We start from the raw sequence: 14,087 nt of genomic DNA on the forward strand, positions 1-14,087 counted from the left end.
CTGTTTAAACTAGTCTCCAGTGTTTGTCTCATTTACAAAAATACTCTATATCATAGGATATACATTTTGCACCTAAAAGAGTTGCATACATAGAAATACTCATACAAGTACATCACATTTTTAATTTCAGATAATCACATGGTTTACATAAGCAAAAGACGCAATATAACTTTACACATCTTTATACATCTGGCTGAGTCCTTCTCAGCCAGATCCATAAAGATGGTATTTATATCAATACATGTATAAGTATTTGTGGTGAAGATAAATAACCACACATTTGTTATAGTCTTGTATCATTATATTATATTAGCTTTAATTGTTGTACTTCACTTGAGCTGGAGCTTATTTTAACTACATTAGATTATTTTTGGTAGTTTAATGTGAAACAAGATGTCATATTTTCTAAACTGATTGTGTAAATGAGCATAGTAACTAGTAACTAAAGTCAAAACAAAACAAACAAATAAATGTAGAACAGAAAAATACAGAATTTCAATTTGAAATGTGAGTAATTGTAGATATACACAGTAGTTACATTCAAGTCCCAAATCAGAGAAAGATACCAATGAATAGACAAAGATGAAATGATGTATGTTACTCTGGCAAACCAGACATTACTTTTATTCAAATGTACACATGCAACAAGTATCATACAAGAATCGTCCTGAACAATTACATCCAAAAGAACGGTGTGCACAGTGTGTTTACAGTTCACATGTGGTAATCCATCTATAACAACTAAGGCATCAGAGGACATCAAGAACTATTACTTTTGTGCAGCAGAAATTTACAAACCAAACCTGAAGAAAACTTATGAAAAGGTTTATTCCTGATGGTCTCATCTTCTTTCCTCCTTCACTCTGACTCCTGCCCAAACCCCTCTCTCACTGCACCAATGAGCATATCCATAATCCCCATAACGAAACCCCCTCCCAGCCTAAAAATATTAAACACTCCGTTTCCACTTCTCCATGTCAGCCTCCCCAACCCTCCACCTACAGCTTTGGCTTGACCGCCCATCTCTGACGCCACTGTGCCCACATAACCCTCGCTCTGCTCCCACAGCCGCCCTCCAAAGAACTTAGTCACCCACCAAGCATTATCCACCGCGTCGCCAACTACCCCCACCGTGTCCCCGGCCAGGGTCCCCATGCCGGTGACGCCAGTGTGGCAGTGACAGTACAGGGCTCCCAGCATGGATGACGCGCAGCAGTAGACACTGTAGACACAAGTTCCCCCAACACCGAGCAGCAGATCGGCAGCCGAGCCCATCCAGGACAAGAGGTCAGAGGTCACAAGGTGGAGCAGGGAGAAGGTGTCTCCGGGCAACGCAGAGAGAACTCCGAGGTCCTCCTGAAGAACATAGGTCACCTGAATCGAGATAGAGCAAGTGTTATTTTTTACAAGTGAGATAAAAAGCAATGAATAATGAAATGGCAAAAATACCTGAGGGAGTTTCATGAACTACGAGTTACACCTGTTTCTGACCAGACCTCATTCCTGACTGCTCTAACCACAGACTGAGGAAATTTGACTAAATGACTCTTAAATTCTCTGCTTTTTCTTTCATGAACTCTTACAAAAAATATTCCTTGGTTATCTCTAAGGAATTAATGAAAAACAAATGTCTTGTCTTTGCAGACTTTTCCCTCTTTTCACCTACATCATAATCAATTATTATCCTTGTTATCCATTATTTTGTATTTATGAAGTAAATTTAATAACCAAGTATTATGCAGGTGGGAAGTTGGAAGTTGGTTCAACTGTTTTTTTCAGTGTGGGGTATAAAAAGGTACATCTCAATATTTTTAAACTAAATAACTTGAGTACGAGTTCAAGTTTAAACAAAGTTTCTAAAAAGTTCAGAAAAATGTATCACCTGTCCAGGTAACTTTGTGACTGTGGAGATAACAGGGTACAGCGGAGCTTTGATAATGGACATGGTGGTGGAGAGGATGTAGACCAGAGTGCTGGTGGAATTTGTGTCTGTCTCCTGATCGTCCACAGTCTCATGGTCTGCTGAAGACTCAGGAGACTCTGATGTGACAGCTCCTGAACGCCTCACATCACCGTGCTCTTCCCTGCTGCTCGCTGATTCCACTGCATCTGCTGAGGTTTCCTGTGCAACTTCACCAGCTTCCTCTGCCTGAACAACTGGATTATTCTCAGCTTCAGTGTCTTGTCCATTTGTCTCAGCTTCAGTATATTGTCCATTTGTCCCAGTTTCAGTGTCTCTTCCATTTGTCGCAGTTTCAGTGTCTTGTCCATTTGTCTCAGTTTCAGTGTTTTGTCCATTCGTCTCAGTTTCAGTGTTTTGTCCATTTGTCTCAGCTTCAGTGTCTTGAGGATAAGTCTCCCCTTCAGTGTCTGGACCAGCTGTGTCTGAATCCACATCTGTGTCTCCCGTCTCTTCGCCAGGAGCATCTACATCCATCTTCTCTACATTTTCAGGATTCCCCTCACCCAGAAGACCCACAAGAATTCCAGCAGTCTCCACATCTGCTCCTCCACAGCCTTCAGAGAACATTTCTTCCACTCCCAGCATCTCCTCCAGCTCCTTCATGCTCACTTGTCTGTCCCCTCCTTCTGTCTCTCTGATTAACCCCACGCTGAAGCCACCCTTCCCCTCTGGGACAGCGCAGCACACTGCAGACCACAGTGGCCCCATCTGACACTCCTCATCTCCATCTTCAGCCGCCCTGAGACCCCCCGCCCCGGTCAGGATGTAGAGATCTCCCTCTAAAGTGCTGCACAGAGGACTGATGCTTGACTGAACCAGTGTTGTGACCGTTGAGTCCCAGTGTTGCAGAGGGGAGTCTGAGGGTGAGACGGGATGAGATGGATCCCCTCCTCCTCTGAGGAGAATTGGTGCTGCTGCTTTAATGTTGTTTTCCTCTTCTGACTGGAAGAAAAAACCATTACAACTAATTAACAAGGTGTGAGTGCAAATGTCCACTAGTTATAATTCATGATATTACCTTTGAGATTTATGAACCAGTATTTTCAAATAAGAATCCACACATTTTATTTAATCAATTAATTTTAACTGTAGCACAAGTGAAACTATGTAAAATTGCTGATGTTGCAGATAATTATGCAGGGATTTCAAATGTTTAAGTTTGCCAAAGGCAGAGCTGATGTATGTAATGTTAATTCCAGTGGTGGAAGCGGTAATGGAGGTTTCAGTAAAAGTACCCATGCAACAGCCAAAACACACAACACACTCTACCTGCATTCAAAATCTTGACTGAAGATATAATTCATAAAAGGACTTAAAATATCAAGTAAAATAACTTTGGAGGAGCCACTTTCAGTCACTTTATCTTACATTTAGGCAGTTAATGGTGCCACGGTGCCCAACTAAGGAGTGGGCCAGGAGTCAAAAAGGCCACATGTACTTCAAATACTGTTCTTCATTCCTCAAATTCCATTATTCGAAAAGACATTGTACCACTTTAAATGTGTTCTTACCAGGAGCTCTTCGCCCTCCTCTTCCTCTGTCCATCCGTGCCTGAGATGGAAGGCAGAGTAGACAGCTGTGTCACAGGCTGGTTTGGACAGAGTGGCGAACGCTTGTCCCCTGGGCAGTCTGTGGCAGACTGGGTGCAGCAGCGGCCCCGCAGAGGCTCCCAGAGGAGGTGTCTGTCTGTAGAAGCAGTCGCTGCAAAGGGTGAAACCCTGCTCTGCGTTGTCCTCAGCTGAAAGAGACAGGCCCGGGCCCAGCACTGCCAGCAGCCAGACAGCAGCTGCACTGACAGCAGCAGGACACAGCATGGTGGTGGTGAGCTCAGCAAATCCCCCCCTCTCTCTCTGACACACACAATAACACAGAGCAAGTGGGAGAGGCTTATAAATTATCCAGCGATTTCCGCATATAGATGGGAAAGATAAGGTGGCCAAGGTTGGCTGCTGGTCTCTTGTTGTTTTCTTCACTCGCTCCCTGCTCTCTCCTCCAGTTTGTCTCCAGCCATGTCTGTCTTCTTCTAATGTCAGCTGTTCTCTGTGTTGCAGGCACTATCTTGCTTACTAGTTCATTTCCTTTTCCCTGACAACTTCACCCCCCTTCTGTCAGTTCCACCCTCTTTGACTCTCCCTCTTGCTGTACCTCCACTTCACCCCTCCCTCATACTCTCTCTATGGCTACACCTTTATATCCCCTTGCTGTTAGGTACACAAGCCAAGCCAACACCTACTAAAAGCTGTCAAGTACCTGTAGGTCTGCATTCCCAAACAATGGTTTCTATACAAAGCTAGTCACTCGATTAACAAGTTCCTGTTGTCCATTATCCATTATGCTAAAACATAAATGAAAGTGCTGACTGTTTTAAGTCAAAGAGCTGGTTAGAAACACTTCAAAACAAGCAGAAGCTCTAACTTATTCCTCCAGAGAAAATGTGAACAACTGAGCTCTGAAATGAACAATGTCTGTTCATGAAACCCTCCTTAAAGCCTAATCCTGACAGTGTCACAGTCACGGGTCACACGGTGCTGTGATCCCTGAAATCTGACTTCCCACACAAAATGCACTGCCTTTCACTGCAGCTCATCTTCCTCAATCAGAAACACTCCTGTTGGGACATGATGTTGGCACTAACTGCTCTTTACAAAATGCTTATGTGACAAAAACAGCAGCTGGCATGTCATCCTGTAACCTGTTCCTGTGTAAGAATGAACAGAAAAATAACCAGCACTCCTCTTTTCTGACATCTTGAAGAGGTGGAATCGAGCCAAGCTGAGTTCATGTTGCATCTGAGTTATGGCAGACATGAGCCAAACGTACCCCTGGGCTTGCATCCAGATTCCTTTGCAGGGATGTAAGCAAGCAAAGACAACCCTTTGCAAAAACCAACACGAGCCTAGTTTATATTCAAATGAATAAGAATTGTCAGTGCACACATCCTGCACACAATTCCCACAGACAAGTCGAGTGGTATGATTCAGAGACTGAAGCTCTGGTATGAGAGTGTTAGGGTGTGAAGCTCTTGGGTGGGGCATCCTGCCTTTTTATGAGATGTGTTTAATACTTTTTAATTTCAAACGTTTATGATGGTGCAATGAGAAATACTTTGACACAAACACTGACCGAGCATTTTGTCAGAGGAATCTGTAACTGACACATTTTACATTAAATAAAAAAAAACCAGTCATCTAAAATGAGAACATCTGCATTTTATTCTCTGACATGCAGAATTCCATGGGTGCAAAAATAGTATATTTTCATTAATAAGGATTTTTTTTTTTTTTTTTACAATTTTAGGGGGGAAAAAACCGCAAAATTATAGCAACATCATGATATAGTCAAAATCATCAACATTATAGTTCAGATGAGAGATGTAAAAAAAAAAAACTACCTGGACCAAGTGAAGACTCAGCATTTCTATCTCAATTACATAGTTATGTCATGGACTACTTTCCAGTCTGTGATGGAAGGTTGGACAAAGCAAGACACATAACAGAAACACAATTCCTCTTGGAAGGACACACCTAGTTGCAATCATTGTTGTGTGTTGCTAGAATGTTTAGACAATAAATGGCCAGTTGGAAACAGAGTACATAATTATCCAATCATCATGGTGGTAGCTCACAAACTGCATTTTTATCACATAATAAATTCTTGGCATAATATATAAAAAGTACATTTCTGCAGGAGATATTTTGGACAGCCACAATGCAGTGAAGCAAAAATCCACCAGAGGGAGCTTGGCTCACTTTTGAAAATGTGGGCTGCTGAAACCAGAAATACTTTCAGTCACATTCTGTCTTTTGCTCTTGCACACACACATAGAACTCCTCCATCTCCTGATTATAAATACACACACACACAGAAACACACACAGAAACACACACACTCAGACTCATTCATTAGGAATGTCAATGACTAACTCAGCCTCGTCTCCCTCCCCCCTGTCTTCATCTCCTCTGTCGCTGTCCAAATCACTCTCCCCCTCCTCTTCAGCTGCATCTCCGCTGAGCATCTGTCTGGGAACCCAGCTGAATGGGCTACTGGCTGTTGCAGGGGCCGCAGGGGCTGATGGGTAATTAGCTGCCATTGGGGCAACGACCTGCGGAGGTCAGAGTGAAGAAAAAATGTTATGAGCGATAGAGAGAGGGATGGAGATATAAGGAAGGAAGGAGGGGTATGGATGGATGACTGCATCTCAGAGTAGTGAAGCATGCAGCGTGTATATGAAATTATAACGATACTGTCCACAGGGTCATTTCAGCAGGGTGACTCACTTGCCTAAAATTATTTTAATTTATTTATAATTTTTATTTATTAATTTTGACGACATGTTTGTCCTGAAATGGCAACGGTTTCAACACCTATCAGCAAAATTTAGAAAAATAGAACAAATACAGTTTTTTTATATAAGAAGAACATAAGAGCACATCCTTAAGACTTCTTTCTACATGGACGTACACTGTATGTATGAGCTACTGTAAATGATCTATTCTACCGTTTTCTGCAACTAGTGGAACATTTATACACATTATCTCAGAAGTAGAAAATATGTTTTTATTGTCATTATGATTATCTCTGAATATCCCATATTTCTGATCTCCTCTCTCACCTTCCCCGTAGGCTCTCTCTTGTTTTTTGGCGCCTTTGTTTTTCTCTCTTTCTTCATTCGTTCAGCTGGAGGAGCCAAATACTCTGGTGGGAAGGGCATCTGCCCAACACACATGCAGGCCCAAATTTGCCAAATGACCACATGTGCCCACAGGCAATTTACATGAAGGACACACACACACACACACACAAGAACAAAAAAACATAAACAAAAGAATGAACAACGCAAGGAAAGGGAAGCCATTACAGATATCAAATGAAAAAACTAAGGAAGAGATAAAACTGATTTATGAATAAGAATGACAAAACTATAAAATCATATAAATAATGCAGAATTATGTTTGCATCTGAGGAGGTGACAATGTATGCAGTGTTACTTTGATATAATGATATTTTATGATATACAAAAGAAGGCTGGGCACTCACAGTGTTGAGGTATGGTCCAGAGCCTGATGACTGCAGGGGATTAACACCAGCACGGGACAGCAGGGAGAGATGAGGGGACGATGAGGAAGGAAGACACGCCCCAGGACTGCTTCTCCGCCTGAAAAGAGAACATGAACATTTTGTTTGAACTTATTGTGTAAACAGCAAGAGCATTATTTTTCTCAAAATGTGGTCCAGGGCAGGGTCTTCATGGTCAGCAAATAGAAGAGAGAGCCCCACATGAAAATTCTAGTGGCCTCAAACACAGAGACTTATTTGTTTAGATTTAACTTTGAATTGCTTGTATTGAATTATGACCCAGATCTCTTCAGTGATTATAGCAAACTATTTTACAGGAGCCTGACTAATATGAACTTTTGTGGGCGTCAAATTCTGATACCTGTGTGTCTGTGATGTTTAGATTTTTATCAGTCAAACGATAAATCGGAAGGGCTGAAAAAAGTATCATCTTTTTACATAGAGATTAAAGACAAATATTGGATTTCTCTTACCTCCTTTACCAAGTCCCTTAAAAATTTAATATTTCTATGGTTTCTGTTTTGGCACTGTGATACATCTGACAGGATTATGTTTACTACAGTGAGTTTAAACAGACCAATCTACCAATATGCATTAAATGATTTATCATAAAAAGCGATGCAAAAAACACCTGAATGTTGTGTTCAAACACCCCACGTACTTTTTCACCCCGTCTCGCTCTCGTTCCCTCTCCCTCTCTCTTGGCCCTTCTGCATCACTGTTTTCTGAAGAAACTGTTGCCTCTGAATCTGAAACGTAAAAGGAAAAAAAACTGATCCTGCAGCGCAGTAGTGCGATACTCAGTAAAACAAGTATTAAAAGGAATATATATATATATATATATATACTACACAAAATCTATCATGACACAATGAAATGATTTCACACCAACCTGAGGAGTCTTCATCTACCCTCTCATACTGCAGCAGTCTGTCCAGTAGGAAGCTAGAAAATTAGATTATCGTTAGCTGCTCTCGCACAATACTGTTGAACATCCATGCTTGTTTTATAAACACACAATATCAAGTCACCTCTTGTCTCTGGAAACTTTCAGGAGTTTTCTCTGAGCTCTCCTCAGCTCCTCCTGAAAACACTCCTGTTCCTGCAGCACGAAACCAAACAGATCAGAAAAGACTGGTGTGGGTTTTTTTTAAAACGATGCTGGTGAACACACTCACATAAACCAGGAATTTTAATTTCCTCTTCAGATTTTTGTATTTCCGCTTGTAGTCAACTTCGACGTCCGCTTGGCCGTTCATTTCTGAAACACAGCAGACACACGGTGGGTCAGTTTGACAGCTGCAGTTGTACACGAGAACAATAAACATCTGTTTGTGGAGAAAAATCCCTCCGCATCACGACATGTGTGAGAACGAGCTGCATGCTAAACAAGCTAAGCTAAAGCTATACGTTAGCTTGCATCGCTAACCGGCTAAAGAAACAGAGCTGCTGGTCTCACAGAGGGAAATAAACAGAGCTGTTTTAAATGTGCAAACACGAAGTCGACTGATAACAAAGCTGCGAATGTTCATGAAAAACTCCGACACCTCTGGTTTGAGTTGGTCTGTGCGACATGCTCTTGTTTACTATCGTGACGTCAGTGCCATGCGACGCGATGGGCGGACCCTTGATTTAATCTGAGCTATAACGAAAAATATTATTTCGCAAGTAAACCTCAGCCCTTTTAAATTAACCTTCACTATTCTGCTCATTTATTTCATTTATGATTAAAGTCTCCCTTGCTTTTCATTTGTCTCCACAGCTGCACCTGTTCCTCATTTTGATCTCAGTGTTTGTAAGTTTGAAAATGCATCGATGATAAAGTGCAATGAAAAAACATTTATATATTTATTTTCATATACAAATAAGTTCAGAGAGAAACACGAAAGTAATATTTTCTGATGTGTTTTTTTGATGTGAGGTTTAATTGGTGTAGTAATTTGATATAAACAATAAAAAGAGTTTTTGGCAATGACAATCAGATCTGTTATATACTTTTTTCCCATATATTTATACTTTTATACATCTGTGATTGTAGCAGCCCAATTGGCTATTAATACTTGTGCATGAAGGTTGAATACTAATGCTGAACTTATCCGATGCAATTCTGTTTTTCTTCTCACCCACATACCAACATGCAAATGGAAATAAAACTTGAGAATATTGCTGTACTCTATCTCTTATGAAAACCTTAGGGTACTTCATTGGTGCGGGTAGAGTTTTAAAATCTCTTAAATGTTTTGCATTTTTAATGTTGCCATTTTCCCTGGACACAGCACTTTTGAATTTTTGGAAGAACCATGTTGAGTGTTTTTTCAGCACAGACAAAATGGGGTCTCTCCTCTCCAGCTTTTCAGAGATGACATCATATACCTCCTGATCGAGTTGAAGAAGGGGAAATTTCTGACACATCTGGACTGGCAGCTGCTCGAGGACAGTGATACGGGTATATGCACTAGCACAGCATGGGTTGAATATTAATGTTGCACTTATATGTACTGATTTTATAAGATTGTATAAAAAGGATTCCAGGAAACTAACACACAATTCACAAATTTCAATATAATGGCAAACACTATGCATGCTTCTTCATGCAGTGGCCCTTTGTGTTTTATTGAATCATCCTGCCAGCGTTACCCTCCACCTGCCGCATACTGTGGTGCACTGAGTTTTCAGCTCAACCTTAGCTCAGCACAGTCACTTGTCAGGACCCAGCACTGTGAATTATAGATGAGGAACATTTGCAGAGATGAGTAATGCTGCCTCACTGCATGCACCCACACCCAGACCCCCTGTGTGTGTGTGTGTCTCTGTGTGCAAGGGGAGGGAGGAAGATGGGTACAGACAAAGAAAGAGGTAGAGTTATTACCAAAAAAAACAGATTAGATAAGTGGGCAGACAAAAGGTTGTTTAAAAAAAGAAAGGAGAACTGTGCTGGGACGAAACCCTGCACAAGCTAAAGAGCAAGAAAAACGCAATTTCTGCAGAAAGTGCTGTGGGTTCGCTGGCATCTGAACAATGTGAAGCCAACCTTGCATTATAAACACAATCTGTGAGGGAAAAAAACATAAAATGTAAACTGCAATAATTCAAAAGTTGTAAAAGATTTCAAACAGCTGGATTAAACTTTACGAGCTGAAAATCGTATGACCCGTTTAAAGCTTACGTTTAAGTATGCTGATTTGAAAACTTCAAAAAAACATAGGACAAGATGGTGAATATCACCAGCACCAGCTATAAGGATGAAGTTGCCAACCACAAGCAGATGTTAGGCAGACTTCATCAGTTTTGTACCTTAGAGTCATTGGGTGTTTTGGCCTTTTAATTCAGAGATAGGCCTGTTAGGGCAGGCCCACCGCAGGCTGATAAAACCTGGTCTCTCCTCCTGATCCATAGTCTTTGGCTGCAGCATTCTGTACTACATGATGTGTCTTTCATGGTTTGGAGCACGGCTTGTCTAGTCTGTGGATTAAAGCTCTTTTGACATTGAACAACCTGATTGTGGATGTTGCAGCCAAACCTCCCCTGGCTGAAGTAGTTGAGTGTCAAGGTGAATGTTTTAGGAGATTAAAACAAAAGTTGAATATTTTGGAAAGTATGAAATATATTAGAAAACTATCACAGCAGGTATTTAGCTTTGCTGCTCTGGCTCCTCTGACACCTCTAGACATCAAAGTGCAACCTTGCAAAGACAAACATCGATATACAGTCGGCAGCTATGTATAAATATGTATCGTCTCCCTTCCAGGCAAAACAACTGCTGATATGAAACACTATATCTGTCTGACTGTGTCTCTCCACTGCCAGATTCGTCTTTGTTTCCACAGACAGAAATAGACTCTTGTGTGTCCGCCCCGCAATAAATTGCTGCTGCCAGCCAGCGTCCAGCCAGCGAGTCCTCCTGGTACCTGCCTCCTTCTCACTGCTCCTCCTCTCTCCTCTACTTTTATGGATCCATATATTCACAAGTCAGATGATTACCGATCTGAGCTCGTCGATAGATTTGCTCTCCTTAATTTTATGCCTGGATGTTTGTCCTTGTCTCTCCTCACCCTCTTTCTCTTTCTCTCTCTCTGTGTCACTATGTTTTCTAGTCCTCTACTTTGTCCATCTCTTTTACTACCTCCATCACTTTAATTTCACTTCGTCAATAGTGTTTTTGATCGACTTTTTGCAGCAAACAGGGATGTTCCAAAACCACACCAAAGCCACTGAAAGCAATAACAATAAAAGTCTCCTCTGTGATCACAAGGTAGGTTTCAGGTTTTATGGTTTCCACCTGCTGCTGTGTGTAGGTCAACTGACACCAGATACTATACCAGATATAATATTTTTCTGTGTTTTTATTTCATAGACAAAGAAATTTCAATCTGTAACGTTTCTGTTGCATGTGTTTTTTGTTACTCCAATTGTCTTCTCCTCTGTGTGTGTGTATGTTTATTACAGCAAAGACTTATACAGGCTATTAAAAGAATCAAGCATGAGGCAGATGAGTGCAGAGAGGCAGAGACAGAGACGTACATCGAGTCAGTGGAAGTAGAGGTATTGTTGCTGCATCATTATGTTATAGTAGCTCAAGTTTAACACAAAATAAAGATTCCTAATGATCCTGCTGAGGCCAATTTTGAAAATATTTTATTTAAACCTAAACTTTTTTAAATTACTGTCCTTCTTTCCATTTATCTTTCAGAGCAGGTTTGATGAACTGGAGCGAGAAATCAGAGCCGAGTTTAAGAACCTCCATCGCTTCCTGGACGAGGAGGAGTGTAAGGACCTGGAGCGAGTGAGGAGGGAGAGACAGAAACAGCTGAGGCAGCTGAAGGAGAGAGAGAAGAAAATAGCAGAGCAAGGGAAAGACCTGGAGAGAGCGATCATGGTGCTCAACTGCAAACTGGCTGAGGAGGACAGTGCCACACTGCTCAAAGTGAGGAAGGGAACATCCAGAGACAACATATCTAGTTTGTCTTACTGTCAATTTGAATATATTGAAACTATTCGGATGTGTAGATGGAGCAACATCTTATGACTTGCTCAAAGCAACTGAAAATCGATTTGACCCTGCACGTTTACCTTAAAGTGACCCACCCAGAGTGACCCTATTACTCTGCGGCCCTTCATTGGCACTCATTTGACCATTTATATGGGCATTGATTGACCGAACAGTTAACTTGACTGATTTTGCAAGTCAGAATCAATTTCTTGTTTAAAAGTGAAAGGACAAACAGCAGCCAGAGCATTAGTCAGCAAATAGGAACGGACAGCATGAAGCGTTCTGGCTGAGGCGACAGCTGGCAACAGAAGACGACTGTTTGTGTTAATGGAATGTCTCCTGAGGGTTTCACAACCGCAGTTTTAAAATGCTGTGTACTTTGTTTTATGATGATTGATGAGGATCAGTTCAAATCAATTTAAAGCAACTGTTTCTCTCATTACAGGAAATTCAAGATCTTATAAAAAGGTAGATTTCCTCAAAGTGTGTCTTTACCAAACTAATTTTAATTTTACTGTCTCCATTATTTCCCCCTAACTCATTACTTTGTATTTCCTCTTACTCCTGAGAGTTAATCCATCTCCATAATCGTCTCTGTTGTGTGTCTACAGGACGTATATCCTATCATCCCTCATTCAGTCCCATTGTCTCGTTTCATCCAAACAGGTCTCAGGTCAGCTTTGTTCCTCCAGAGGAAGTGGACACTGAGGTGCGCTCTGGTCAGTTAGTGGGGCCCATCCAGTACAGGATATGGAAGCATATGAAAAGCTGCCTCTACCCAAGTAGGTGTATATTCTGTATATGTCATCAGAACCGACATGGCTTATGCTAATCAACAGACCTCATTGTACTTAATCCCTGTTTGCCCGCAGATATTACATCAGTGACCTTTGACCCTGAGACAGCTCACCCTAATCTGTCCCTGTCCCAGTCTCGCACCTCAGTATGGTTCGAGGAAGATAAAGACACTACGGAGAGCCAGCCCAACCCACGACGGTTCCATTACTATTACTGTGTGCTGGGTCATCAGGGCTTCACCACAGGGCGGCACTACTGGGAGGTGGAGGTGGGTTGTAAGACAGCGTGGAGGCTGGGTGTAGCACAAGAAGATGTCCCAAGAGGGGAGATGGCCGCCACAGGCACCTCCAGCGGCTTCTGGACCCTGGCCCTGAAGGATGGATCCATCCTGGCCTGCACCGACCCAGAACCCACCAAAATCATCGTGTCTCTCCGTCTTGTTCGCATCGGAGTGTTCTTAGACTGTGAAAAGGAGGAGGTGTCTTTCTATAACGCTGTTACCATGGCACCAATCTACACCTTCACCATGGGAACGGTCATGGTGCCTCTGTTCCCCTTTTACAACCCGTGTGACACAGATAACGGAAAGAACACGGCTCCAATAGAGATTTTTAAACCTTCACTATGATAAAGAAGTTAACACTTGATTGAAGATGATTACTGGTCCTATACAAACTATTAATATTATATTACTAGAATCGTTATTACATTTGAGTCATTCTACAGCTCAATGACAAGTCACTTAATTGATAAGTTGATCGACAGGAACAGTTTTGATGATTATCTAATGATTGATGTCATTTTTCAACAAAAATGCTGTTTGAAGATTTTGTTTAGTTGTTGTTATTTTTGGGTGTTGACTGTTCTGTCAGACAAAGCAACAAAGCTCTGAAGGCATCAAAGTGGACTTTGGATTTTTTTCACCATTTTTTGACTTGACTTTAGATTTATGGTTTATGGTTATGTTTTCACCACTGAATACAGATCAGGATCAGGGGCTGGATCCATGATTTGTTTTCACTTTCTTTAACATTGTAAAGAGTATTTACAACATTTTCAATGAGAATAATTCATGGATCTGAAAAGAAAAGTCAGACATGTTTTTGGAACTACAATTTACGAGTGTGTCCAATTTGGGGCGGATCCAAATAAGATCTGGATCTAGTGAATTTAAATGTGGTTTTATAAGGAGACTGTTGGGCCTTGGCATACGAGTTAAAGAAAATGAAGCATGGGGGTACTTGTATAGGCGACCTTGAG

General features: G+C 41.4%; 3 protein-coding genes across 5 annotated transcripts; 1 reads left to right on the plus strand and 2 right to left on the minus strand.

The window, feature by feature from the left end:
- Positions 1 to 593: 593 nt before the first annotated feature.
- Positions 594 to 4,127, minus strand: LOC109633261 (uncharacterized). Its single transcript, XM_020092993.2, has 3 exons — positions 3,475 to 4,127; positions 1,883 to 2,905; positions 594 to 1,374 (listed from the first exon to the last, which is right to left on the minus strand). The coding sequence occupies exons 1-3, from the start codon at positions 3,775 to 3,777 to the stop codon at positions 859 to 861; spliced, it is 1,842 nt and encodes a 613-aa protein (XP_019948552.2). The 5' UTR covers positions 3,778 to 4,127; the 3' UTR covers positions 594 to 858.
- A 1,025-nt stretch (positions 4,128 to 5,152) lies between these two features.
- ino80e (INO80 complex subunit E) lies at positions 5,153 to 8,663 on the minus strand. 3 transcript variants are annotated; one of them, XM_020093107.2, is made up of 8 exons: positions 8,587 to 8,663; positions 8,218 to 8,300; positions 8,071 to 8,141; positions 7,932 to 7,984; positions 7,701 to 7,788; positions 7,001 to 7,118; positions 6,576 to 6,674; positions 5,153 to 6,065 (listed from the first exon to the last, which is right to left on the minus strand). In XM_020093107.2, exons 1-8 carry the CDS (start codon positions 8,612 to 8,614, stop codon positions 5,859 to 5,861), a joined length of 747 nt encoding a protein of 248 aa, XP_019948666.1. In that variant the 5' UTR covers positions 8,615 to 8,663; the 3' UTR covers positions 5,153 to 5,858. The 3 variants fall into 3 exon arrangements, with proteins under 3 accessions (XP_019948666.1, XP_069393666.1, XP_069393667.1); XM_069537565.1 differs by lacking the exon at positions 8,587 to 8,663 and having other exon boundaries at positions 8,218 to 8,508; XM_069537566.1 differs by lacking the exons at positions 6,576 to 6,674; positions 8,587 to 8,663 and having other exon boundaries at positions 8,218 to 8,508.
- Positions 8,664 to 10,901: 2,238 nt separating this feature from the next.
- LOC109633304 (zinc-binding protein A33) lies at positions 10,902 to 13,724 on the plus strand. The gene is made up of 6 exons (XM_020093081.2): positions 10,902 to 11,291; positions 11,486 to 11,581; positions 11,730 to 11,963; positions 12,475 to 12,497; positions 12,696 to 12,811; positions 12,902 to 13,724. Exons 1-6 carry the CDS (start codon positions 11,013 to 11,015, stop codon positions 13,453 to 13,455), a joined length of 1,302 nt encoding a protein of 433 aa, XP_019948640.2. The 5' UTR covers positions 10,902 to 11,012; the 3' UTR covers positions 13,456 to 13,724.
- The last annotated feature ends 363 nt before the right edge of the window (positions 13,725 to 14,087 follow it).

The sequence above is a fragment of the Paralichthys olivaceus genome, chromosome 13 (assembly GCF_024713975.1).
Source record: "Paralichthys olivaceus isolate ysfri-2021 chromosome 13, ASM2471397v2, whole genome shotgun sequence".
NCBI lineage: Eukaryota > Metazoa > Chordata > Actinopteri > Pleuronectiformes > Paralichthyidae > Paralichthys > Paralichthys olivaceus.

Coding starts and splice junctions, on each gene's coding strand:
- LOC109633261 (XM_020092993.2), bottom strand. CDS start 3,777: ATGCTGTGTCCTGCTGCTGTCAGTGCAGCTGCTGTCTGGCTGCTGGCA. Junction 2,906..3,474: donor AGGAGGGCGAAGAGCTCCTG/GTAAGAACACAT, acceptor TTTTTCTTCCAG/TCAGAAGAGGAAAACAACAT. Junction 1,375..1,882: donor TCACAAAGTTACCTGGACAG/GTGATACATTTT, acceptor ATCTCGATTCAG/GTGACCTATGTTCTTCAGGA.
- ino80e (XM_069537565.1), bottom strand. CDS start 8,367: ATGTTTATTGTTCTCGTGTACAACTGCAGCTGTCAAACTGACCCACCG. Junction 7,985..8,070: donor AAAGTTTCCAGAGACAAGAG/GTGACTTGATAT, acceptor CTAATTTTCTAG/CTTCCTACTGGACAGACTGC. Junction 7,789..7,931: donor GGTAGATGAAGACTCCTCAG/GTTGGTGTGAAA, acceptor TTTACGTTTCAG/ATTCAGAGGCAACAGTTTCT.
- LOC109633304 (XM_020093081.2), top strand. CDS start 11,013: ATGATTACCGATCTGAGCTCGTCGATAGATTTGCTCTCCTTAATTTTA. Junction 11,292..11,485: donor GTCTCCTCTGTGATCACAAG/GTAGGTTTCAGG, acceptor TGTTTATTACAG/CAAAGACTTATACAGGCTAT. Junction 12,812..12,901: donor GAAAAGCTGCCTCTACCCAA/GTAGGTGTATAT, acceptor GTTTGCCCGCAG/ATATTACATCAGTGACCTTT.